Below are 26,398 nucleotides of genomic sequence, written 5' to 3'. Positions count from 1 at the left end.
ACTTCGTGACATGTTCCAATATTGTTGCCAGATTGTCCTTTTTCCCCAATATCGCTGCTAGATGGTCATTTTTGAATTTCTTCTTGTCTTTGAGGCTTAATCATATGCAAATATTCCTTATCCAATGTTGTTGAGACTTGGTACAAAGATAAAGTACTATGGCATACATATGCATGTCTACTAATTTTCTGCTATGATCCATATGGTCAATAGACAGTCATTTAATTTCAATTTTGGTGTGATTTTTATGTCTTTAAAACATAAACATAGGTCACTGTCCTTCGATGGACTGATTTTGTTTAAACGTGATATGGCTGCATTCTTGTGCACATTAATTTGTTTCATTATATGATCCGAAATGGCTAATTACAACAGCATACCCGATCCCATACTATTTCTAAAATTCCACCAAAACATGTGTATAGTATGTGCCATCAAGACACTAGAGGCAGTGAGGGCATCGTTATGTGTGATATAATCAAAAGTTCCTTCAATGGTCATTACCGGCAGAGAGGGGTCAATTTTATTGAACGTTCCTCAGATTACTTTATTATGCAAGTCACAGGCCTGATGCACCCCGCATCAATATCATTCGACAGCTACGTAGACCACAGCTACCTAGACACCAAAGATTATAACAAAATGGACAAGCGGGGACTGTGTCATCAACGATGACTTGTTTAGCTACTAAAGCGGAAGTATATCTGACCTGTTGAGTATGTATGTATGTATGTATGTATGTATGTATGTATGTATGTGTGTATGTGTGTATGTATGTATGTATGTATGTATGTATGTATGTATGTATGTATGTATGTATGTATGTATGTATGTATGTATGTATGTATGTATGCATGCATCTACGTGGGTAGGGAGGGAGGAAGGGAGGGAGAGAGGAAAGAGTGCCTGAGTATGTCTGTCTGTCTATCTATGTATCTATCTATCTATCTATATATCTGTCTGTCTGTCTGTCTGTCTGTCTGTCTGTCTATCTATCTTTCTATGGCTGTTATCATTTAATGATAATGGCAGATGGCAGGTATAACCAGTAGGATAGCGAATCAAATTTAGCGTAATCTTAGTATCGCAGGGCAGCTTATCCTAGCTCGTTGGCTAGACAAATTTTACCATAGGGCGATAGCGTAGATTAAAAGGAGGGAGACAACGGGAAAGAAATAGATCTATGAAAACAAAACCATGGCTAGATATGAATTGTCACCTTTTACATACAAGGAAAAGTGGCTTGTCTGTCGATAGAGCTTTATTTTGTACTTGTTATGGGATGATTAAAATAAATGATCATTCAGTATTTTAATTGACTGCTTCACGTCAGTGTTTATTTCAGTATATTTTGAAAAATATCAGCTGTCAGCATTGACATATTAACGTGCCCCTCCCATCTTATTACCGTAAATTATCGACAATCAACTTTAGAGAATCACATATCATACGTATAGAAGTGCCTAGAATACTGCAATCTTTCGTACGTTATTTTCCACTTTAACCCTTTGCACACCAAGGCCCTGTGGTGGAGTGACATTTGGAATTACCATCTGCCATGACGTCTGACTTCTTAAATTAACAAAGACTGTCCACCATACCATTATAATTTTGAATCACCATAAAATACTTGTCCCAAAAATATGCAAATTATGGTCACGTGATCTCATTAAGTATTCAAAATGGCCGCGCCAATATATAAAATATTGTTTTTTTTTAATAAATTTCTTTATTTTCATAGGAATTCCTCATTTATTCATCATTTTTCATCACGAAACCTGTTTTCTATCACGTCAGCATGGACTGAAATGAAATTGTGACAAAAATTTTGAAAAAAACACTGATATTTTGTATCATTTTGACCTGCTAAGTGTAATGAAAACAAAGGCTCTGTATATTAAGTGTTAGGTCGGTCAAAGCATAACGTAACATAACATCCAGCAACTAATATTATGAAATATTTCCCACAGTAAGTATGTATATTTTGAATGACAATGACACACTTGTCCCAAAATATGCTAATAATGGTCATGTGACCTGATTAGGTATTCAAAATGGCCGCCAACAATATAAATTGATCATTATTTTTACATGTTTTCCAATTTTCCAGTAAAAGATAATCGATATTGTATCATATCCCAATGCTTAATCACTATTTATAGTGCCATGACCATGGACTTTGATGTAAACTTTATATATTATGAAAAACTTTACACAGATTTGATAAAACTTACACAAATTTTCTTGTCTTCACTCATAAGTGAAGAATTACACACTGCGCCCTTGAATAGGGGTCAGACAGGTCAAGGTATCCTATTTTATAACATCTGACTATTGAATTTATCAAACTTTGTCCACAATTACAAGATATTTTTGGAATTGTAGTATTACAATTGCCCCAAAAATATGCAAATACTGGTCACATGACCTCATTAAATATTCAAAATAGCCCCCAGTATTCTAAATTTACAATGATTTTCACATGTTGCTTCTCTTTCTGACGACATTCTAAAGAATTTATCACTTCCTATTTCTCAATTATGTCTAAATGTATATTAGATTCCGTTGTCTATAACTGATGGTTCCAGGAAAATGTTTGTACACCGTCCCTTCACCCTACAGTGATTTTACTGAATAAACTTGTCGATATTGTAACACAAACGTTTCGATATTGAGGTGGGAGCCTCAAGGTTCTTTCACATTTTTATACATAAAAATTCATTTCTTTTCAAAGCTTATGCTTACTCTTTTGGCCTCCAAAACAGATTGAGCTTGCACTGAATCGCCGCTAGACAACTGTACGCGACCGTACCTCTAAGTCTTAAAACGAATAAACAAAGACACAAACAAAATCACTATCCCAAAAATCATCGTTTCGGACGAAAAAAAAACATCAAAATAAGTGTCTCACCATTCGTAAAATATCGTATGTTTAATGTTCAAAGACTGAAATATGCTGAGTTGGATTAGATTCAAACATGGAAGGGAGGAAAAAACTTCGTGACCGAAGAACAACGTGCGCGATCAAAGTTTCAAAATGGCGTCGCGACAAACTCAACAGCATTCCGAAACATCGAAAGCATAAATTTCGAGTAATGTTAGAATGAAATCGATTCTAGAAAATAAACTTTTAGGAAGGTATACAACTCGCAAGTCAAAAATTCACGGGGAATTTACGGGTTGATTGGCAATTTTCGTTGTTCAAAAAACGCGTGGCCGACGTATGGTGGCCGCCATCTTGATTTTTAACAACAAATGCATCGTCGAAAACTCGGGCGTTTTCTGCAACAGAACAGAGTAAACGACAAAAAACCGCAACTACCAATTTTAAAATCCCCATCGCTGATTGACCAAATTCGTTCGATTTTCTTATTTCTACAAGTGAAAGGGGGGAAAATATTCGTACTATAAGGTGCCTCTTCCTACCTAGCAAGGTCAAATTTGGTGGGCGAAAATTCGACGGAAAAACACGGAAAATCATAGACGAAAATCTAAAAAGAAACTACTCTCAATAAACACAGTTTTATTTCTCAGTTGTAGCAGAAATCCTGGCTATGGTAACAAAGTTACCTGAGGAGCAAAGACATGACAATAAATAAAAATACTCCGCACCGCAAGATGTTGCTAAACGCTACTGATGGCGTCCCCAAGCAAGCATTTACATCCGTAACGCGCTTCGTACCAACGGTAGAGCAATTAAGACCTTTAAACAATAGCGCACGTGTCTCGTTTCCAGACCGGTGGGTGGAGGGACGGTGGTTTGTAACACCATTTTTATGAACCCAATAAAAGCTTCGTTCAAATCACTGTGTACACTAATATTACAATCATTTTGCAAAACTCAGAATTTGATTATTCGAGTTTTGCAAACTTCATCCAATATACATGCAAAAACATAAGATACACAATTTTATTGTAACCAAAAACAATATTTATTGTTTTTATTTTTAAAAAACAATAAAACTAATGTAGCAACGCCCTAAAAATTAGACCGAAACCCTCAAAATGTCACGAGGGAACCATTTCTGGATAAGGTTGGTTTTGTTGCATGTACATCATTCGTATAATAAAATTAGGTCGTAGTATACAACACTGTCAATGTTGATGATGTCGCTGTCTTCTATCATATTCTGAGCTCTGCATGTCATCTCCAAGCCTTCCTCTTTCCATCCACCAACAGTAATATTGAATAAAAAATGCAGAAAGGTCTGCAGTATATTGTCTTTTCAAAGTACAGTACTGTATGTAAAACCAACAAAAACTTTCTCAGTTTGTTTTCTCAATTATAAATCGCATAATCTCATTCTGTCTTCAATTGCATTTTGAATGTCAACTCAGACCCCCTTATATGGCGTTAATATGATAACCTAGCACCGGTAGTGAGATATAATCTCGATATCATTATATGCTATCACATTTTTACGTATTCAGAAACCACAAAGCATTTTAAAATACATACAATATCAGCGGATGTTTATAATTATTACAAAATGCGTCAACTAATGTTACAAAACGCGTTTTATTACAAAACGCTGATACCCTTATTACAAATCGCGTAAACAATAATTTATTACAAAATGCTGATACCCTTATTACAAAATGCGTAGACCATTTTATTACAAAATGCTGATACCCTTATTACATTTTGCGTAAGTTGTTACAAAATGCGTCGTATTACAAAATGCCGCAGTACAGTCCCCGCAGTCCGAGATAAGTCTTTCTATAGTGTCAAACATTCTCTTCGATTACTGTAATCTACTCCAATAAATTGCCATTTAACTCATTTGTATGATTACAGGGAAGCCTAAGCCTACCTCTTACAATCTAATATTTGAGATATTTGACAACAACATGTATGCAATTTTCATATTTTTCATAGGCCTAAATAACACACAGAAGAAAGTCACATCAATGTTTTGTCCAATTGAAAGTCAAATTTTCACCGAAACAAGTAGAGGTGGCCATCTGTAAGCCAAACGAGAATTAATATTAGCAATTTAAAGATGGATATTAATTCAGCCTTTCCCATTTCCGATCCCAGTTACTCATACAACGGGGTATAAGCGAAAGCCAAGAGTATCGAATGTGTTGAAACCTAAGTGGCTCCTATTCAGTACCGCGTAGCCTACAGGTACACCTTAAAGAATACTTACCAGGACAAAACACCGAGTGTTGAATTCCTTCAAAAGTGGCAACACTTGGAAAGACACTGCGGCAACCAATGTATCACCCTGATTTCTAACTATTTACCTCTACAACCAATAAAGCACCGGGACCAAAGGCAGTTGTACATCACAAACTTAGGAGAGCGATCGAAGACACTCTCTACACAGAACGAAGGATGGAAGGCTGCAAAGACGATTCTTCAAATAGGCAAAAAACAGGCTAAAATCAATAGTCGGGTCGGAAGGTAGGGTTCCCATGCACCCCATGGATGTATTTTTTTAACCTACATTTTTGTAATCCTTAGGGTCTATATTTAATGAATTTTGATGTTCCCAAAATCAAATCGTGTCCCATGGGGTTCATTTGGCGCCATCTTGGCCGCCATCTTGGCCGCCATCTTGGATTTCAACAATGGGGTAGGGGTCACGTATCTACCGCTCGACGGAAACAGAAACAATAAAATACTATAAACGTTACATTTTTAGAAAGCCAAGATCATGGCCTTTTCATTGATATATAACTTAATAGGGATTAATTAATATTCGAACGTCGATTAGACTTTATATCGGCATTGGCCGTAAATCGTAAATTTGCTAAATTTCACACCCAATAATTAAGTTCCCGTTCCTCCAAACAATTTTTCATAAGGTATTTATATATTTTTTGAAGAACTCAGTGCAATAAACAAGAAAAACAAGATTAAAAGTATGTGTCTTGAGATTTAGTGGGTGCATGAGCTTGTTTTCTTATTACGCGGTATGCCACATATCCGTGTGTAACATAAGGGGTAGGGGTAATGTTTCCCTTTCTGTTTCGAATCATGAATGATGAAACCATAAAATGTTACATTTTTGAAAGTGCTGCATCAGACCTTTCTAAAAATATATATTTATGGGGAAAATTGCATATTTAAAAGTTACAAAGCTTAAACCTTTCAGTTTGTGTCGATTTTAAGTGATTTTTAAGAACGAAATTACAACATATGGGGTAGGGGTAATGTTTCCCTTTCTGCCTCGAACCATGAATTACGAAAACCATATAAATGTTATACTGTTTGAAAGCTCTGAAATGGGCCTTTCCAAACATGTATAGTTTTATTGGGAAAAGTCCATATTTTAAACTTACAAAGCTTATGCCTTTCAGTTTGTGTCAATTTTAAGTGATTTTTTAAGGACGAAATTACAACATATGGGGTAGGGGTAATGTTTCCCTTTCTGCCTCGAACCATGAATTACGAAACCATATAAATGTTATACTGTTTGAAAGCTCTGAAATAGGCCTTTCCAAACATGTATAGTTTTATTGGAAAAGTCCATATTTAAAGTTACAAAGCTTAAACCTTTCAGTTTGTGTCAATTTTAAGTGATTTTTTAAAACAAAATTTTAATATAAGGGGTAGGGGTAATGTTTCCCGTTCTGCCTTGAACCATGAATTATGAAACCATATAAATGTTATACCGTTTGAAAGCTCTGAAATGGGCCTTTCCAAACATGTATAGTTTTATTGGGAAAAGTCCATATTTTAAAGTTACAAAGCTTATGCCTTTCAGTTTGTGTCAATTTTAAGTGATTTTTTAAACAAAATTATAATATAAGGGGTAGGGGTAATGTTTCCCGTTCTGCCTTGAACCATGAATTATGAAACCATATAAATGTTTATACGTTTGAAAGCTCTGAAATTGGCCTTTCCAAACATGTATAGTTTTATTGGGAAAGTTGCATATTTGAAAGTTACAAAGCTTAAGCCTTTCAGTTTGTGTCAATTTTAAGTGATTTTTGAACAATATGCACAAAACAGTTAGTCCGTTGACCAGGTATCAGAATCATCCCCTCTAAGGCATTTTACCCACTATGATTTTCTGTTAGCTAGTATTCTCAGCTGTCATAATCTGCTTATTTTCCATTTAACTGATGGTGTGTGAGAGTGTAACGACTTGTTTGTGAAGGGCTGTCACGCCCTCGGTAGTAAAATAGGAATGGGTTAGGGGTAACATATTTACCGCTAGTCGGAAACAAAAACAAAAAAGTACCATAAACAATACATTCTTAGAAAGCCCAGATATAAGCTTTTTACTTTTTTGATAATTATTCGACTTTAGATGGCGCCAATATTCCGTACGTACATGGCGGTCAGCAGCTGAATCATTCACATAACGAACGTTGATATGGCCTGAAACTTCGGTAAATTCATTCAAGCAAACTCTTGTTTGATTAAGTTGATAGTTTTCCTTTCTTTTTTATTTCGAGTATTTGCCATGGCATGACTGAAACGAACCTTGAAACGAAGGCTGTACGTATCTATATTAGTCCGAGCCTGAGCGTGATCTGAGAGCAAACAGATCCGCAGATAATGCGAACGATCGCAACCGTTACCAACAGACTCATTATGCAGAGCCATGCCCCAAAACGCCCAACCAAACTTGGCACTAATCATGATCCCAGTCCATTTCGAGCCGGGCTTTAAGGGAAGTGCGGTGGCCTTTGAAAGACCCTTTGGTTTGGTTTTGTACCGTAGTATAGGAAGAAAACCCGACCTGTCGTCGTTGCTGTGAATGTTTGTGTTGTTTTTAGCCTCTTTTTTTGCCTATTTGAAGAATCGTCTTTGCAGCCTTCCATCCTGCGTTCTGTGTAGCGAGTGTCTTCGATCGCTCTCTTAAGTTTGTGATGTACAACTGTCTTGAGTCCCGGTGCTTTATTGGGTGTAGAGGTAAATAGTTAGAGATCAGGGTGATAAATTGGTTGCCGCAGTGTCTTTCCAGGTGTTGCCACTTTTGAAGGAATTCAACACTCGGTATTTTGGCCTGGTAAGTATTCTTTAAGGTGTACCTGTAGGCTACGTGGTACTGAATAGGGGCCACTTAGGTTTCAACACATTCGATACTCTTGGCTTTCGCTTATACCCCGTTGTATGAGTAACTGGGATCGGAAATGGGAAAGGCTTAATTAATATCCATCTTTGCTAATATTAATTCTCGTTTGGCTTACAGATGGCCACCTCTACTTGTTTCGGTGAAAATTTGACTTCACTTGGACAAAACATTGAGTATGACTTCTTCTGTGTGTTATTTAGGCCTATGAAAAATATGAAAATTGCATACATGTTGTTGTCAAATATCTCAAATCTTAGATTGTAAGAGATAGGCTTAGGCTTCCCTGTAATCATACAAATGAGTTAAATGGGAATTTATTGGAGTAGATTACAGTAATCGAAGAGAATGGTTGACACTATAGAAAGACTTATCTCGGATTGCGGGGACCTAACTATAAAAGAACAGCACAGAATACTTGCCGGATGTATTGACTGTTCATGTATAGTACAGGCTAGTACAACATGGAATGTAAAACATACAAATCAAAGAAGTGGCAAATTTTCTCAACTTTTCACAAAGTTTATATTCCATCATTACTATCAGGATTAGGATTTCCCAATCTATAAATAAGCTATTACATTGATTACACCTTGATTCAGCATGACTAACATTTTGCATTTGCCACGCAACCAGCCATGCCCGTCCCTGGGATCGCGAACAATGCCTTTAACGAAGCTTTTGAACGCTTTTTGTGAATTGTGTAAGAATGTCCTCTCTGTGGAGTATAATGTGTGAAGCCGTTGTCTAGCTCGCTTGACTCTGATGATTATGTTGACTTATTTTTTCTCAGCTGCTGGTGGCTGATCTAGCTCGAAAGTTAGATCAATCTAGTCTCTCTGATTCGATCATGCTGGTGGGAATGGTATCTTCAAGCATTGACCCTAAAACGTCCGTTTGTAGGGTCTTTGCTTCAAAGACGTCAGGGTCTAACATTGGTTAATGTCATCCATGATAAGAAACTAATGATAGATTCACTCACAAGGCATTTTAAACATTGAGGTGTCAATGGGAATATAAGCCTTTTAGTCATTTTCTGAGGTTTGTCTCGCCTTCTTATTGCTTGGTGTATAGAGTGTTTGTTCGCCTTCTGTTTACTATTTAGTTGCGTAATTTGAATGTGTTCTGTGACATTTGGCTTTTCGGGTTTAGTTCCAGAATTATTTTGCTATTGAATTTTAGTACCCAGTCGAAAATGTAATCCTCATTGGGAGTATATAGTGTTCTGCGTTGTAAAATAATTTCGACAAATTGGTTATGATCTCTTGTTTTCTGGTAAGGAAGGTAAAGTGTTGTCGATCCATCTATCTTAGTATGGAGAAGCTATATTGTGGATTAATGGTGATTGGTTTTGAGCGATAAAAGATTCTCTCGTGTTCCCGTGTGGTATTAAAAGTAACACTATTAATAGTGAGCTCTGATTTGCCCAGACGGTCACGTGACTGTGCATGTATTTACGATATACTGTAAAGTTGGCCATTCCTATCTCCAAAGTGGGTTTCTTTCACATTGTTTTTATTTTCATCACAAGTTTCAATATACTGATATAATATAGCGATAAACAACCCCTATAAGTTGGGTACACCACTCGAGCTCGGTTTTGACCATTTCACTCCTTATACACACGACTGAAGTTCGTGCGTATATGTTGTTTACCGGTCGAAACCGTGTGGTATCCTTTCAAAGTGGTGCTTTATTGCTTATATATCTCTCGCGATACAATTAAAGAAAAGGGATTGATTGTTGCTGCTGTCATATCAACTTTGCATGACGACTATGACATCCAATTTAGTGTTTGTGGGTTTGGAATATATAATTCTTGACATATTATAGCTGTTAACTTTCTTTCCCTAATTTGAGTTATTGAAATGAGTAAAAACGTCTTTATTAACCACCATTTTAGCTTTTAGTGCTATTAGTGCCTATAGAGTATTTTTCTATGTTCCTTTTAACAAGTAAATGTCAGTAAAGTAACACAAACTTTGAGTTTAGGCATTGTCACTGCATCAATTTTTGAGTTTACCCATCAAGCCATATCTTGTGGAAAAACAACTGCGTTAGTGTTTCAGAGATATGATATTTATGTGGCTTCCTTATTCGCTGCGTTTGGTAGGAGAGGAAACATTACCCATACCCCTATCCCTTAAATGTATATTATAGAGGGATGTACGGCATACCATATATTAGGTAAACAATCGACGCACCCCATAAGTCTCAAGAAGATACACTCTTTTAATGTTTTTTTACTTCTCTATTGCATTAAGTTCTTTCAAATGATATATAAATACCTTGTAAAAATTGTTTGAAGGAACATGAACTTAATTATTGGGTTTGAAATTAAGCAAATTTTACAATTTACATTTCATGTCCGATATAAAATCTAATCGATGTTTGAATATCGATTTATCCCCATTTAGTTGTATACCAATGGTAAGGGGATTATCTGGGCTTTCTAAGAATGTATTGTTTATGGTACTTTTTTGTTTTTGTTTCCGACTAGCGGTATATATGATACCCCTAACCCATTCCTATTTTACTACTGAGGGCGTGACAGCCCTTCACAAACAAGTCGTTACACTCTCACACACCATCAGTTAAATGGAAAATAAGCAGATTATGACAGCTGAGAATACTAGCTAACAGAAAATCATAGTGGGTAAAATGCCTTAGAGGGGATGATTTCGATACCTGGCCAACGGACTAACTGTTTTGTGCATATTGTTCAAAAAATCACTTAAAATTGACACAAACTGAACGGCTTAAGCTTTGTAACTTTCAAATATGCACCTTTCCTAATAAAACTATACATGTTTGAAAGGCCCATTTCAGAGCTTTCAAACAGTATAACATTTATATGGTTTCATAATTCATGGTTCAAGGCAGAACGGGAAACATTACCCTACCCCTTATATTATAATTTTGTTTAAAAAATCACTTAAAATTGACACAAACTGAACGGCTTAAGCTTTGTAACTTTCAAATATGCAACTTTCCCCAATGAAACTATACATGTTTGGAAAGGCCCATTTCAGAGCTTTCAAACAGTATAACATTTATATGGTTTCATAATTCATGGTTCAAGGCAGAACGGGAAACATTACCCCTACCCCTTATATTATAATTTTGTTTAAAAAATGACTTAAAATTGACACAAACTGAAAGGCATAAGCTTTGTAACTTTAAATATGGACTTTTACCAATAAGACTATACATATTTGGAAAGGCCCATTTCAGAGCTTTCAAACGGTATAACATTTATATGGTTTCATAATTCATAATTCGAGGCAGAAAGGGAAACAGTACCACTACCCCATATGTTGTAATTTCGTTCTTAAAAATGACTTAAAATTGACACAAATTGAAAGGCTTAAGCTTTGTAACTTTCAAATATGGACTTTTCCCAATAAAAGCTATACATGTTTGGAAAGGCCCATTTCAGAGCTTTCAAACAGTATAACATTTATATGGTTTCATAATTCATGGTTTGAGGCAGAAAGGGAAACATTACCCCTACCCCTGATATTATAATTTTGTTCTTAAAAAATCACTTAAAATTGACACAAGCTGAAAGGCATAAGCTTTGTAAGTTTAAAATATGGACTTTTCCCAATAAAACTATACATGTTTGGAAAGGCCCATTTCAGAGCTTTCAAACAGTGTAACATTTATATGGTTTTGTAATTCATGATTCGAGGCAGAAAGGGAAACATTACCCCTACCCCATATGTTGTAATTTCGTTCTTAAAAAATCACTTGAAATCGACACAAACCGAAAGGTTTAAGCTTTGTAACTTTTAATTTGCAATTTTTTCCCCATAAATCTATATATTTTTAGAACGGTCTGATGCAGCACTTTCAAAAAATGTAACATTTGAATGGTTTCATCATTCATGATTCGAAACAGAAAGGGAAACATTACCCCTACCCCTTATGTTACACACGGATATGTGGCATACCGCGTAATAAGAAAACAAGCTCATGCACCCACTAAATCTCAAGACACATACTTTTAATCTTGTTTTTCTTGTTTATTGCACTGAGTTCTTCCAAAAAATATATAAATACCTTATGAAAAATTGTTTGGAGGAACGGGAACTTAATTATTGGGTGTGAAATTTCGCAAATTTTACGATTTACGGCCAATGGCCGATATAAAGTCTAATCGACGTTCGAATATTAATTAATCCCTATTAAGTTATATATCAATGAAAAGGCCATGATCTTGGCTTTCTAAAAATGTAACGTTTATAGTATTTTATTGTTTCTGTTTCCGTCGAGCGGTAGATACGTGACCCCTACCCCATTGTTGAAATCCAAGATGGCGGCCAAGATGGCGGCCAAGATGGCGCCAAATGAACCCCATGGGACACTATTTGATTTTGGGAACATCAAAATTCATTAAATATAGACCCTAAGGATTACAAAAATGTTGGTTAAAAAAATACATCCATGGGGTGCATGGGAACCCTACCTTCCGACTAGACTACAACACAAACATTCACAACAACGACGATAGGTCGGGTTTTCTTCCTATACTACCGTACAAAACCAAACCAAGGAGTCTTTCAAAGGCCACCGCACTTCCCTTAAAGCCCGGCTAGAAATGGACTGGGATCATGATTAGTGCCAAGTTTGGTTGGGCGTTTTGGGACATGACTCTGCATAATGAGTCTGTTGGTAACGGTTGCGATCGTTCGCATTATCTGCTCAGGCTCGGACTAATAAAGATACGTACAGCCTTCGTTTCCAGGTTCGTTTAAGTCATGCCATGGCAAATACTCGAAATAAAAAATAAAGGAAAACTATCAACTTAATCAAACAAGAGTTTGCTTGAATAAATTTACCGAAGTTTCAGGCCATATCAACGTTCATTACGTGAATGATTCGGCTACTGACCACCATGTACATACGTAATATTGGCGCCGTCTAAAGTCGAATAATTATCAAAAAAGTAAAAGCTTATATCTGGGCTTTCTAAGAATGTTTTGTTTATGGTACTTTTTTGATTTTGTTTCCGACTAGCGGTAAATATGTTACCCCTAACCCATTCCTATTTTACTTCCGAGGGCGTGACAGCCCTTCACAAACAAGTCGTTACACTCTCACACATCATCAGTTGAATGGAAAGTACGCAGATTATGACAGCTGAGAATACTAGTTAACAGAAAATCATAGTGGGTAAAATGCCTTAGCGGGGATGATTTCGATACCTGGCCAACGGACTAACTGTTTTGTGCATATTGTTCAAAAAATCACTTAAAATTGACACAAACTGAAAGGCTTAAGCTTTGTAACTTTCAAATATGCAACTTTTCCCAATAAAACTATACATGTTTGGAAAGGCCTATTTCAGAGCTTTCAAACAGTATATTATTTATATGGTTTCATAATTCATGATTCGAAACAGAAAGGGAAACATTACCCCTACCCTTATGTTACACACGGATATGTGGCATACCGCGTAATAAGAAAACAAGCTCATGCACCCACTAAACCTCAAGACAGATACTTTTAATGTTGTTTTTCTTGTTTATTGCACTGAGTTCTTCCAAAAAATATATAAATACCTTATGAAAAATTGTTTGGAGGAACGGGAACTTAATTATTGGGTGTGAAATTTAGCAAATTTTACGATTTACGGTCAATGGCCGATATAAAGTCTAATCGACGTTCGAATATTAATTTATCCCTATTAAGTTATATATCAATGAAAAGGCCATGATCTTGGCTTTCTAAAAATGTACCGTTTATAGTATTTTATTGTTTCTGTTTCCGTCGAGCGGTAAATACGTGACCCCTACCCCATTGTTGAAATCCAAGATGGCGGCCAAGATGGCGGCAAAGATGGCGCCAAATGAACCCCATGGGACACTATTTGATTTTGGGAACATCAAAATTCATTAAATATAGACCCTAAGGATTACAAAAATGTAGGTTAAAAAAATACATCCATGGGGTGCATGGGAACCCTACCTTCCGACCCGACTAATACAAGCTGTGTTGACAAAAAGAATACTCGAAATATCAGCATGACAAATGGATTACGGTCAGACACGGTAGTTGATATACAGAAGCAGAATACTGAAAAACTTGCCATAAGTTACAGCTTACGTCCTTTTAAAGTAGTGAAAGTCACGCGGCTGAAGGGCCTGCTGAAAAGTACAGGCCTTTGCTGCTAATACCTCCCCGTTTCACAATGTGTGCATACCAGACATTGAAACGGGAATGTAAGCAGCAAAGGTCTGTATGTTTGTTACTTTAAAGGAAAGCGCCCGAAGGGCGCGCTGAAAAATTTTAAACGTACAGATATCTCTGACATATATATGTCTGATATATGATAGTTTCGCACTTGGAGGGGGCTCTGAAAAATATGTCTTATTATTATTCAGTGAAGTTACGCACCTGAATAATGAAATTTGTGGCTGGCACAATGCATTTGAGGCAAGTATGAGCCCGTGAACACGATTGGAACTAATTTGGCAAAATTGGATTTTCATAGTTTGCAAATTTCTCAAAAGTGTTTGGTGCCATATAGCTGATTGTTGCAATATCGCAAATTACTCATAAAAACAAGTGTGTAATATAAAATGAAAAACAGATGAGATAGCATTTGTAGATAAAATCGACATTACGTCACCATCCAATTATCCCAAATTAGTTCCAATCGTGTTCGTGTCGAAATTCCAAAACGCACTGACCCCCTATTGGGCATTTCAAAAACATGGAGACCCCCCTATCACCAAAGTCAAAAACAGCGTGACCCCCCCCCCTGAATCCACCGCCCCCAGGCCTAAGAAACTGACCAGTCCCTTATGCTATTCAAAAAAAAACCATTCTAAGTGCAATGACCGCAAACAGTTCAAACGTGGCAATCTTTACACGTTCTTGTGGTCATTTCCCGTAAAGACATCTCTCTTAGGCCAAAAAAAAATAAATTGTGCTGTTCCGATAACATGGCTTTCAAAAATAGGGTAGATAGGTCGGCAGGAATTCTTTTCCAAAATATTTTTATTTTTAAATATGCACTTTTCAGGGATTCAGGGCGCTCAAACACTGGCCACAACATTTCCAGAAAAACGTATCATACATATAAAAGTATAAAAACATAATATAAAAGTATAAAAACATAAAAGACGTCGTCGTTCAAGCAAAAATAAAATGCCAGGTGACGAACACGTGATTTTGCGGGTTTTTTCTTTCTTGTTTTTACTTCCGTGTTTACCTAGCTCTAAAAAATAGGGTAGGTCGGGTCATCGGATTTTCTTTGGCCTTACATATAAATGTGCCTCTCGCTGACATCACGATTCCACAAAGTCTTGTGCGTCAGCCCACAAATCAAGCAATTGACGTACCAAGACTGGTTTCAACGACAAAATATGCAATAAGAAAAAACTGCAGTTGGCAGATTCTGACGCTGTTGCTATGGTGTCGAGGATATAGCAGCTTACCTTAAAAATAAACGGCACGATTACGCATGTCAACCCGCCAAATTTCCATTCCCCTGTCAGAGCCGATTCGAACAAAAACGGTACGCATATCGTGCTGAGGGTCCAATCGGCACCCGCCAAGTTCAACAGAAACACATTAAAAGACCGCTTCTTTCGACTGCCAACGATCAGAGCACACGCCATCACCAGGTTACTCGTGGCAGATAGCCCAACACCAACGGCGAATACAGTGCTCAACGTAACCACGGTTCCGTGAGGTAACTCTGGTAGTTCCCAACCGACAATCGAGTTGTTGGCCGTGCAGTTTTCAACGCAAGCGTCGACTGGACTCGATTCGTTCAGTTCCATCTCTGCGTCGTGATAGGATCACTTCTACACCACCTACGCAGCGCTCGAATTAAATACCATTATGCAAAAATCGGACGAATCTAAACTCACCCTTACTCAAAAGGAGTTTGCTTTTCTCGCTTAAATTCATTGAAATGCCGAATGTTTGTTCTTAACTTATAACAAGGAACTAATAAAATGTTGGCAAAAATGTTTATTTTGCCAACTCACCAATTAATTATAAGTGTCTCTTTTCCCAGTCCTGTTCTCGAAACAATACTTTTGCACTTTTGCCAGGCACCAATGACCTTGCAATAAATGACAACGCGGACACCCCTTGTTTCCTGGGCAACCCCTCTTGAACCAGTCCTGAATGGTTGCGGAATGTAAAAAGAAACTTTACGAGAGAGGGGAAAGCAAGTAATTGTGTGAAAAGCGCATCCTCAGATGTTACTGAGATAAACAGTGGCCGCATCAGGGATCGAACTCGGGTCTGCGGCGTGAGCCCCGAGCACATAACGTGGCATGGGCAAGACGTGGACGCCGACCACATAAAACATCAGCAAGACCTGTTCGCAAGCTCGCCATCCCTAAAATAGATGTTTTGGTAACCAACTATGATGGTGCTATCCTGTTCATGCTCACTGCACACGACCCGCATTAAACAAAGACAACATAAATGCAGAAAATAACACAAGAAGTTCTGCGAAAACTGCAATTCCTAAAAGCCCCGTCACCTTGATTTATTCCTCCGCATCTTTGGTCTGTTTGTAAAATGCCTTTTCTGAGCTTGTTCCGCTCCCAAAATTATGTCGACATTTCCCGAGTTCGATTTTGCCAACGCACTCTGTGCGTGCAATATCCGACAATAACGTGTTGACATTTGAATTTTAGTCAGGACAAGAATTTATTTTTGAACTGCAAACAATGCGTGCTAAACACTATTCGTCGTGGTTAAAAGGCAAACACTTTACATCGCAACAAATCCTTAGGAAGGATTGGAACTTACAATTGTTTTTCCACTAGAAAATAATGAAATACTGTCCACATTGGCGCCATCATCCCTTTAATATCAAGCGAAAAAATGTTTCCTTTTCAATCTATCCCGTATTCAAATAATATCAACAGATGGTAAAATGCAACCCCGCTGTTTACTTCATCAAAGTCAGGAGTTTTTAGAGAAGCCATATGGTTCATTTCTTATTTGGTAGGTCATTGGATTTCGGAAATATCATGACGTTCGACGCAACATTTATGATAAAAAGCGCCACCCAGCAGCACCATCAAGTGTAGCCGAAGTAAGCCGGACGATGTACACGTCGACTAAATTTTAAGGTGCTGGTACTGCTTGTATGTCAACAGTTATTTTTATTTCATATTTTTATTTACAATCTTCATATATTTGTCGGAAATTCAACGGGTGTGCATGTGGAGGCGGTGCATCCATTTAACCCACAGGCACTCGGGTCAAACCGCGTGCGGAAGCCATGTGATAGTAAAATTGCTGTCACAGGGCTTCTTACAGTCTGGTTGACTCGATTGCCAGCGATAAATATATTGCGGTCACTTTCGCTATACAAGCTGTGACAACTGAACTGAACAAATATTATGTCGCACGTGATCGAGTATTTATCAATGTTTTCAGTATGACATGACAAGATTGTCATCTAAAAATGCACCCACTATTTGCATAAAATGTAAAATGTACATAAAATCGGATCCTGCCACAAACTTCCTGTGCACAGAATCGTTTAACGATGCGACTCAGGTTCAAAGGTCAATTTTAGCAATTTTTTTTTTTATTTCAAATTTCGAACCAGTGACACGTGGCCTTTCTTTTGGGGAAAGGTGTTGGGTCACATCGTACCGGGAAATTCCTGAAATATTACTAAAATGGCAAACTATCAGCTACACCGCGTGCCATTATTTCCCTTTCGTCTTAACGGTCGCGGATTACAGACCACGATATCTTTGATAAACACGCAGAGATTATGTATAGGCTTGGCGGTATACTGCACATGCGCTATCTTCAACGTTATGCTCAGCGTTTTGAACTCCGCATGTATCGGTACGGCAAACACATCGAGCAGACCAAAGCCGGCGCTCGCGCTCAGTACCGTCGAAAAAGCAAGCGAGGTCCACAAAAACGGACCTGAAAAAGACGGCAGCGTGCGCAAAGGTCGATTTAACTATAAAACAGTCCGACTTTGGCTCATACTCCCTGCAATAACCGATCAAGAATGCAGTGAAGGGTCAGATTTGGCCGAGGACGCAGACGTTAACGGAGACGTGCTCAGTTCAACAACTATGAAAGTATTTGACACACTGCTTTTCGACTATATTAGGCTATGCTGATTACATACCCGAGTCCAAAAATTAGCCTGAGCGAGATGAAACTTCTGTTAGTTGCGATAATTTTATCACTCTTGCTGTACATGCTTGGTGTTAGTATCGTGTTCTTCTATATTTTTTAAACTCGAAGTTTCATCTTTCTATCGTGCAGCCTTTTCGTATCCTCTGAGAAACCTTGAACAACACCGTACCCGACACGACAACACGCGACATTTAGGCCTATGTCAAGGAGTTTCCCAAGCAAGTGCAGGAGTGCGTGTTGTCTCTACTACCTCCATGTCTAAACTTATCTATTACCCGCAGACTCCACAGCTGCTAGCTTGACCTCAACACTGAACGTAAAATAAACCCGGCTCAACTTCTGAAGTGCTGAAACTAGCAATTTTTGCTATATCTATTACCCGCAGACTCCACAGCTGCTAGCTGGACCTCAACACTGAACGTAAAACAAACCCGGCTCAACTTCTAGAAGTGCTGAAACTAGCAATTTTTGCTATATGAGGTCAGTCATCAAAAGTTTGATTAAAAGTAAAAATCTCCGAAATAAGTATTTCTGCGCGGTATTGCGCAAGTCGAGTGACTCCACTGTAGACTAGTCGATACTCTGTCTCTCGTAACACGCTGTCGATGACAGCCTGCACTGTTCTACGCTACGGCGTGATTATTATTAGTTTGATAAAATCGGTACAAGAACACATATAAATAAAGTTTGAAAAAATTAACACGAGTCAATCTCTCCCGTCGTAACGAACGGCAACAAGTTTGCAGTGCAGTGCAAAAGCTAAGAAAATACAACAGACATTTTATGTTGTCAAGAGTTACATGTGTTCGTCTCATCTTGAGGTAGGAAAACTAGAAAGTGACGTCCCGTTCGCACAGTGTCGGCGCGAACTTGACAATCACTTTTCACGAAGAACATGCATAAATTGCCGATCGCGAGACAGGAAGTAGACAACTTGAGTCAAGAACAAGTGAATGCCCGACGCGATCGCGCGACAACAGCACACAGGTCTCGATCGGATAGACTTTTTTACGCAAGTTTGGACGTCTCAGTTCGTCTTGACTGTGAACACTAGTACTGGTAACCAGATTGTAACCGTTGAGACAACAGTATACAGTTAATCTACCAGTTAAACGTTCCAAAAATGGATTAAATCGCTAATTACCCCTCTGTGTTTGTTGTGTAAATACCACCCACTGCTGGCACTAAGCATTTGCCAGTTCAGTGTATAATTTCTTTCTATTTTCACACGATCTGCAATCCTAAACATATTCTAAATTCCCAAAACTTACTCTAAATATTTCAACTTAGTCCTGGTGTAAGAAAATTCGCAGAAAATAGTGCGCGACTAGGACTTCTTGGCCACGATGTGTGACCATGGATGTTACATCCATGGTGTGACGCATAGGTCGTTTACACAAATCGTCGATTTTCTCAGTTCCGTTTTTGCATCTATTTTTTACATCCATGGTTTTTGGCAGTGCGTACATTATTCAAATGAGTATAAGTCGGCGGCGCCTGGACAGATTAGCCTGATTTTTCACCTGTGGACAGTGAATGAATATATCTGAAAGACCGTGTCTCAGATTTCCGATAAAAGGCCTGGAAGTGAAGATATCCTGACAAACGTGAACAAAGGCCGATAATTTATGCAAAAAACGTCAAGTTGACACTTTGAAGGTGCATTGTGCGAAAACAAAAGCGAATTTCAAAAATCCGGGACACGGTTTTTTGCCCAGTATACCCAGCCGTCGATTGCCGTAAACAGATCACCAAGGCCGATTGGAGATTTGTACTTACACTTTTTTGAGTAAAAAAACTAAAAAACACGTATTTTTGAGTAAAACAGCCGTATGCGCACTGTTTTTGAAAAACTAACAAATTTTCTGAACTCTTCGGTGACCAAGCAGATAAAAAAAGTACCACATGCCGGGTGTGTGACCACTTCTTCTTTGTGAAAATGAGGATTGAAAATAAGTGACAATGAAACTGAGTCGCTACCTTAAATCGTATAGCACAATATCCAATGAACAACTGTGTATTCAGAATTTTATAAAGATTTCTGACACCGCAGGATATTAGCCCTATACCCCTGCTTATGTCGGTCAGTCAGGTCAGTGAATCTAGCCTTATCAAGAAGATAGTGGAAGTAAATTAGTTAAGCTATAAACGACAGAAATTTGCAGCTATATATTCTACACAAACCATAAACCCACCCCTCTCCTCCAAAGGGTCACAAAACCAAGGGTCAAGGGTCACAGCACCAAGGGTCAAGGGTCACAGCATCAAGGTTCACACTGCCAAGTTCAATCTCTTGACAGTGAACGATGCTAGCGATCTTCTTGAGCATACCGTGTAGTCAGTTGACATACCAGTTTATAATAGGTATAGGCCAATTTCCAATCCACACATGGCTCCGTTTGTTTCCAAATGAAAGTGAGTTACTGCTTTGGCTAGGTGACATAAGAAGTCTTTAATTATATCATGACAAGCGAAAAAATTACAAATATAAAGGGAATTTATGACTGTGCAGTTCTGAAACTGAATTTAAAATACTAAGGTGACGTATTTATCGATGAGATGTACTCTCTTTGTTTTACGTATCATCTATACTAACAAGAAACTATGAATTTGATTAAAAAGGCAAAGTTAAATTTAAGAGACATAAGCTGTAAATATTGGTGATATTTGTTTCGTGCTTTTCTTACACAAAACAAATATTTTTCCTAAATTCTTTATCCTTGTGTCGTCACAAGTGTCTGTGGTTGTGTCACGTTTGTTGGCATGGCAACCCCACTGTATTTCATTACAGTGTTGAAATACAGTGCCGTAGCCATGCCAACAACTGCATCATTTTGTGCACAATATGCAGTACATGTACCAGCATGAAGAATTGCCCTCTATTCCAGACTAATGTAAATTCATAAAGAATATCATTAGGAATTACACAGATATAAGATTAACAATTTGAACGCCAGGATGAACTTTGAAGACGGACAAGAACTCCTGTACGGGCAGAGAACAAAGACGCTGGAAAACACTACACTCAAGTTTATCAATAAAATATAATAATCGTACACTCAAATCAATCGATCAACTCTGAATCAAACGGACGCTAAAATCAACCTCAAAGTCACCTCAAATTATAATTTATAATTTGTACACACAAATTAATCAACTCAAAAAATCAAGCATGATGTAACATAGGTTGACGACTGAGAACTTTAGGTCTGAGTGCGTAATTCTAAGCATGTATAATATTCAGTTTCACTGAATTACAATTTGAGAACAGTAAGATATTAGATTAAATTTTGATTTGATTTGATTAACTTGAGTGCTAAAGTAATCTGATTATGTTTGAGTTTCGTCTGATGTAACTTTAAAGTTCAGTTTTAATTGTAATGTATTAATTTTAGATCAATTATCAGTGTCAATGATGACAGTGCTGACACAAAATCACGGTCATACTTACACTTTCCTGCATCTCGTTTCTGTTAAGTTAACATTTTACCATTGATTAAAAAAACATATATTCTATTTTCCTGATTTAAAAGTGTGGCGATTCGGGTTTTTTAATTTGAATATACTTTCAGTGATATTTCTCTTCGCCCTTTAAGGTAATATGCACCTCGAAAGTAAAAGACTTAAACTTTTGCTCAAACTTTCGACCATTCTCTTACCAAAGCAAGAATAAAAATGAGGGGTCTATATGCAAACTTTGGTACTAGAGAGACGAATTACTTGTGATTTCTCGAAATTCGAAATTAAAAATGGCCGCCATCCCTGTGTTAACTCTATTAGGAAAAATAAAATTTTCAATTTTTGAAAAACTAAGACGGTAAAAACTTTTCTTTCGTCAAGAGCTTCAAAATAAGCCCCCACTAGTGGTAGGCCAGAAGAGAATTGATAAAATTTGAAGGCCAGAATTTCTGTTCTACCTTAACAAGTTTCAGAGCTTGATGTGTCAAGATTTCTTTCTGTCACGGTTTTATCACTCTTCACATGTTATTCAGTCATCTTGATTGGCTGAAACCATTTATTCACGTGATTTAGAACAAAAAGTTATATAGCATGTCTTTGGTAATATAGCACAAGGCTATTTTGTCAAATTTAGAATGTGCCTAAGCCCTTGACCTAACCCAAATCAAGAATGTGATGATCATCAACTCCGTTATAAATATTGCGATCGGCAAGAAAAGGAAGTTACGTTTCACTGTAGCGAATATCGATACTTGGCTATATTTTACGCAAAGTTACGAAAACAGAAGTGTTTGTTCTGGGTAATAAAATTAATAGCAAGTGCTAACATGGGCAAGATCACGATTTGTTGCCCGCCAAGAGACGGTGCTAACAACGATAATATTAATAATACTCTCGCCTTCGGCCTGGACATCATCATTGTGATGAGCACCATCCCTTCGTCGGGCAGCAAATCGTGATCTTATACCCTGCCTATCACGTGATATCATTCAATTTGTCAGCTCTGCTTTTGTCTCTACGCCGTTATCTCTGTTGTTTAACCGAGATATCTTTGATTGCCAAATACTTTCATCAGTTCAAAAACAGATTTTCCAGACTGACTGACAGGGGAAGTGTGGCTTTAAATAAGCCGTTTATCCAAATACAATTGTTGACTGATGAAGGTTGAAGCGTCAATTTTCGAGGTAAAGCATGTCATCAGACAAATGAGATGCACAAATTATATTAAACTTGCATTTGCACTGACAGTTCCTTAAAATTATTTTTTTTACTAGACACAATCTCGTGTGCAAAGAACTATCACGATACATCTTGATGTACTCAACCCCAAATATTTGATGTAAAAGTGCCTTACCTTTTGCCTTCATGGCCTCATATCACTGATTGGCGCTATGGAAAACTCGCGGTGTACATGGGGGACTAAATGGAGGATATATCTTCATTGATGGCCTTCGAGGCAGGGGGGAAATGAGGATATGTGTTTATAATTGAGGATTTCTTCCTAATGCAGACAAACACACAAGAAAATGTATTCCAAAGAGAAAGGGTAGATCCCACGGGTTAATCCTCAGGCCTGAGTCGCAAGGCATAATAAATATCTCTGCTGTGAGTTCAATGGAGAGTCCAAGGAGTCAAGCTGTACGGTCATTATAGAATATCACTGCAAACGTTTATACCATTACGGAAGCAAATATGCATTCTAGATAAAGGTTGGATTCATTGAAAACATGACAACTGCTTGGTTGATTTCTTTTGTTTTTTGAACATTGTGAGTTCATTCTGACCCCACAGGGTACCATGGAAGTTTTACTTTCACACAGTTTATGTATGGTACAAAAGGTATGGCAATATCAAAAGGAAAATTTGCTCCAGTTATTTATACTCGTCTAATACTTTTAGCAAAACGCTTTACTGATACAAACCCATCGTTTGCTCTATATTTGCTCCAAGTTAAACACAAATACCACTCACGAACTTGCTCTGGGAATGGATTAAATACTAACAAAGATAAATGGTCGGATTGAGATCTGTCCTGCAACACCTTTCTGACAAGCACTGTAACCCCTCCTTACTGTTGCCAATAAAACGTCTTCAACTGAAAAAATTATTTATTCGTAAATATTAAAGCACGCACCACGTGAGAAAATGTCTCATTAAAATCTGTTCTTCACCTTGTCTTCACTAAGAAGTTTTCCTTACCTTGTCTAGCCCGGTTCATTAATCGCCATCCCTCAGGATCTGGCCTTTAACAAATGTCAAACGCACTGTTCTGACAGATGAATAAAATGAATAAATAACCAATCGCTTGATTAAACTCGTGATAAATTAGTTAATGAGTATCCCGCAGGCGATGTCATGGAATTGTTGTAATTGACAAGAATAGCGAGATTCAGAATGCGCCTTAGCGAGAACGCAACACAGAATGGCCGCGCAGGGATGTGTTCCGCTCGGGTAACGTTTTGTACATCCGGTTTAAGACGAATGAACTCATCACACAGTTACACTGACTGGAGGATCTTGCTTTTAACAAAGTTGGAAAATAGTGATAAAAACGTTGAAATGTCTACATGTATTTATGCTCTAATAGCGTATGTTGATTTCAAATGTCCTTATGTTATCAACAGCATGCACTCGACGACAGTCTCGTCGTCTGTCACACCACTTAATTCAATGAAAAAATGAGCAACAGTAAAACATAGAAGAAATGCCATGCTTTGATATCGATGATATCACACGTTGTCTTGTAACACGGCATTAGCTTTCTAAGTGAAAACAATCACTCTTCTCGTATATCATTTCCGACGGCGATTTTTGCGTTTACTTTGTTTTCGACTTGATATTCAATACAGGAACTCTCTTCACTTTCTACCGTTGATAATGTTTTGATTCATTGGTGGCCACACTTTGATATATTCTTTGCATATTCTCAAGTCAATTATGTGATGTTAACCTACGCAAGTCGTTGAACCGAATTGTTCTATTTCAAACGTTATACGCTAGAGAACGCGTTGGCTTCTTTGTGTTCAGTGCAATTACCCGAACATTTCGAAGGCAGGTATGCATCACTTATGCAATACTGTACTCCCCCGCGGCCCATAACGGACGAAAGCAAACTTTGCCCGACACAACGTACTTGGCTTCGGGAGTGTAACGTTTGCTTTCGTCCATTATGAGCCTGGAGGGGGTACATTATCGCTATTATTTAATAGTTTTGGCAATGCCAGTGAATTTGTAGATGTAGAAAACATAAAAAACCACAATGGTGCTAGATAATTGGACACATTATCAGTAATAATCTGGGGGATGACGTCAAAAAAATCACTGGTCTTGAGAAAAGCTGTAATAAAATTACAAATATTTAAGGCAGATCTATGACGTCTGTTTGTTTAAGTCAATTGCATTACATTTCAAGGTGGAATTCACTACCTGCTCTTTCTCACCGCGACAAAGTGTTTATTTTCCTTCAGTTGTTTGAGACTGAAGAATGGTCACCCTTGCTGTAAGAAACGAAACCCATGTTCCGTTTTCTACATGTCATTTTCATGGCCATTCACACCGCTGTCAAGCAAAAGTAAACGATTAATTAAACAAACAAACAAACAAAGGCCATTCGAATTTTGGACCACTTCCATGCTTCATAAGTTATCATCATGTGCGAATGGTTTGTCTCGTTAGTTCGTTCACTGAACCTTCTGTGTATAATCATTTTCTCGAGTGTCCGATGACAAATCTGATGTCAATATTCGGGAGACAGATAGGTTTAAAAATCTCCATACCGGAAAAGCCAGTCGATCATACGTTGGATATGCTAAATGCAGATTGTTCTAACTTTTACGTAGGTGAAAGTAAAGGTAATTCGCGCCTCAAAAATGAAAGACACACTTTTTCCCGATTTTGGCAAAACTGACCTGGTGAAAACATGTGACCCAATAAAAATGATCTCCAACAAGTAATGGGCTAAAAGAACTTGGTGAGGCACATTCTGTCTTAATCAACATGAAAGGTATAAACGAAGTTTTGAAAGCTTTGACGGCTTTCTGCTTTTGTTGTTACTCCCCTTCTGTTCAAAGTGAAGAAACCGTCAGCTTCAATGCACACGGTTCTCGAATTAGTGGCACACTTTAGAAGTCACACGGCAGGAAACCTTCTACGCGGCTATTGTTACATTCAGCCAAGTTACCGCCCTCGCATCCCTACACAATATTTGATAAGAATGTTCTTATGGCGTATGACTATTTGCCCTTTGAAGTCAGAGTTTAAGTACCCTGCACTAACTATATATATATATATATATATATATATATATATATATATATATATATATATATATATATATATATATATATATATATATATATATTCTGTAACATATACCCAAACTTTTAACAACTCTTCGTCGTATAAATTAGTGTTAGAACGATCCACTATTGTAATCCGGCTGTATATGCTCAAATAAGGCATGAACATGGACTTTTGCTCGTTACTAAACCCATTGCTATCTTTATGCTTTCGACTTTGAGCGTAAAATAGAAATATATATTCAATCTTTATCGTGCAGGTGACCCAGCTTAAATTCTTTCGGACTTTTAGCATATTAGTAGTAAAAATCTGACGTCTCATCAATTTCTTTTTTACCGAAGATATTTTGTTTTTGTTATATGAGATATATGATGAAATCTTTAAAGCCCATGGGATGAAATTGTTGCGAGAACCGGTCCTTGAAAGCATCCGCTCGCTCTTACAAGATTATATCCGCT

The 26,398-nt window shown here is 37.6% G+C and overlaps 1 protein-coding gene across 2 annotated transcripts in view; it reads right to left on the bottom strand.

The window, feature by feature from the left end:
* LOC139115755 (prolactin-releasing peptide receptor-like) overlaps window positions 1-26,398 on the bottom strand; it is a 90,679-nt gene that overhangs the window by 27,062 nt on the left and 37,219 nt on the right. The window contains exon 1 of one of the 2 annotated variants that reach the window (XM_070678086.1): window positions 15,482-15,838. The exons of the other annotated variant lie outside the window; for it this stretch is intronic. Within the exon in view, the coding sequence (XP_070534187.1) occupies window positions 15,482-15,829 (348 nt within the window). The 5' untranslated portion in view covers window positions 15,830-15,838. Of the gene's footprint in view, window positions 1-15,481; window positions 15,839-26,398 lie in introns of those variants that run through there. 2 annotated transcript variants of the gene reach the window in all.

The sequence above is a fragment of the Ptychodera flava genome, chromosome 17 (genome assembly GCF_041260155.1).
Source record: "Ptychodera flava strain L36383 chromosome 17, AS_Pfla_20210202, whole genome shotgun sequence".
Classification (NCBI taxonomy): Eukaryota; Metazoa; Hemichordata; class Enteropneusta; family Ptychoderidae; genus Ptychodera; species Ptychodera flava.
This window is presented reverse-complemented; position numbering and strand designations above follow the sequence as displayed.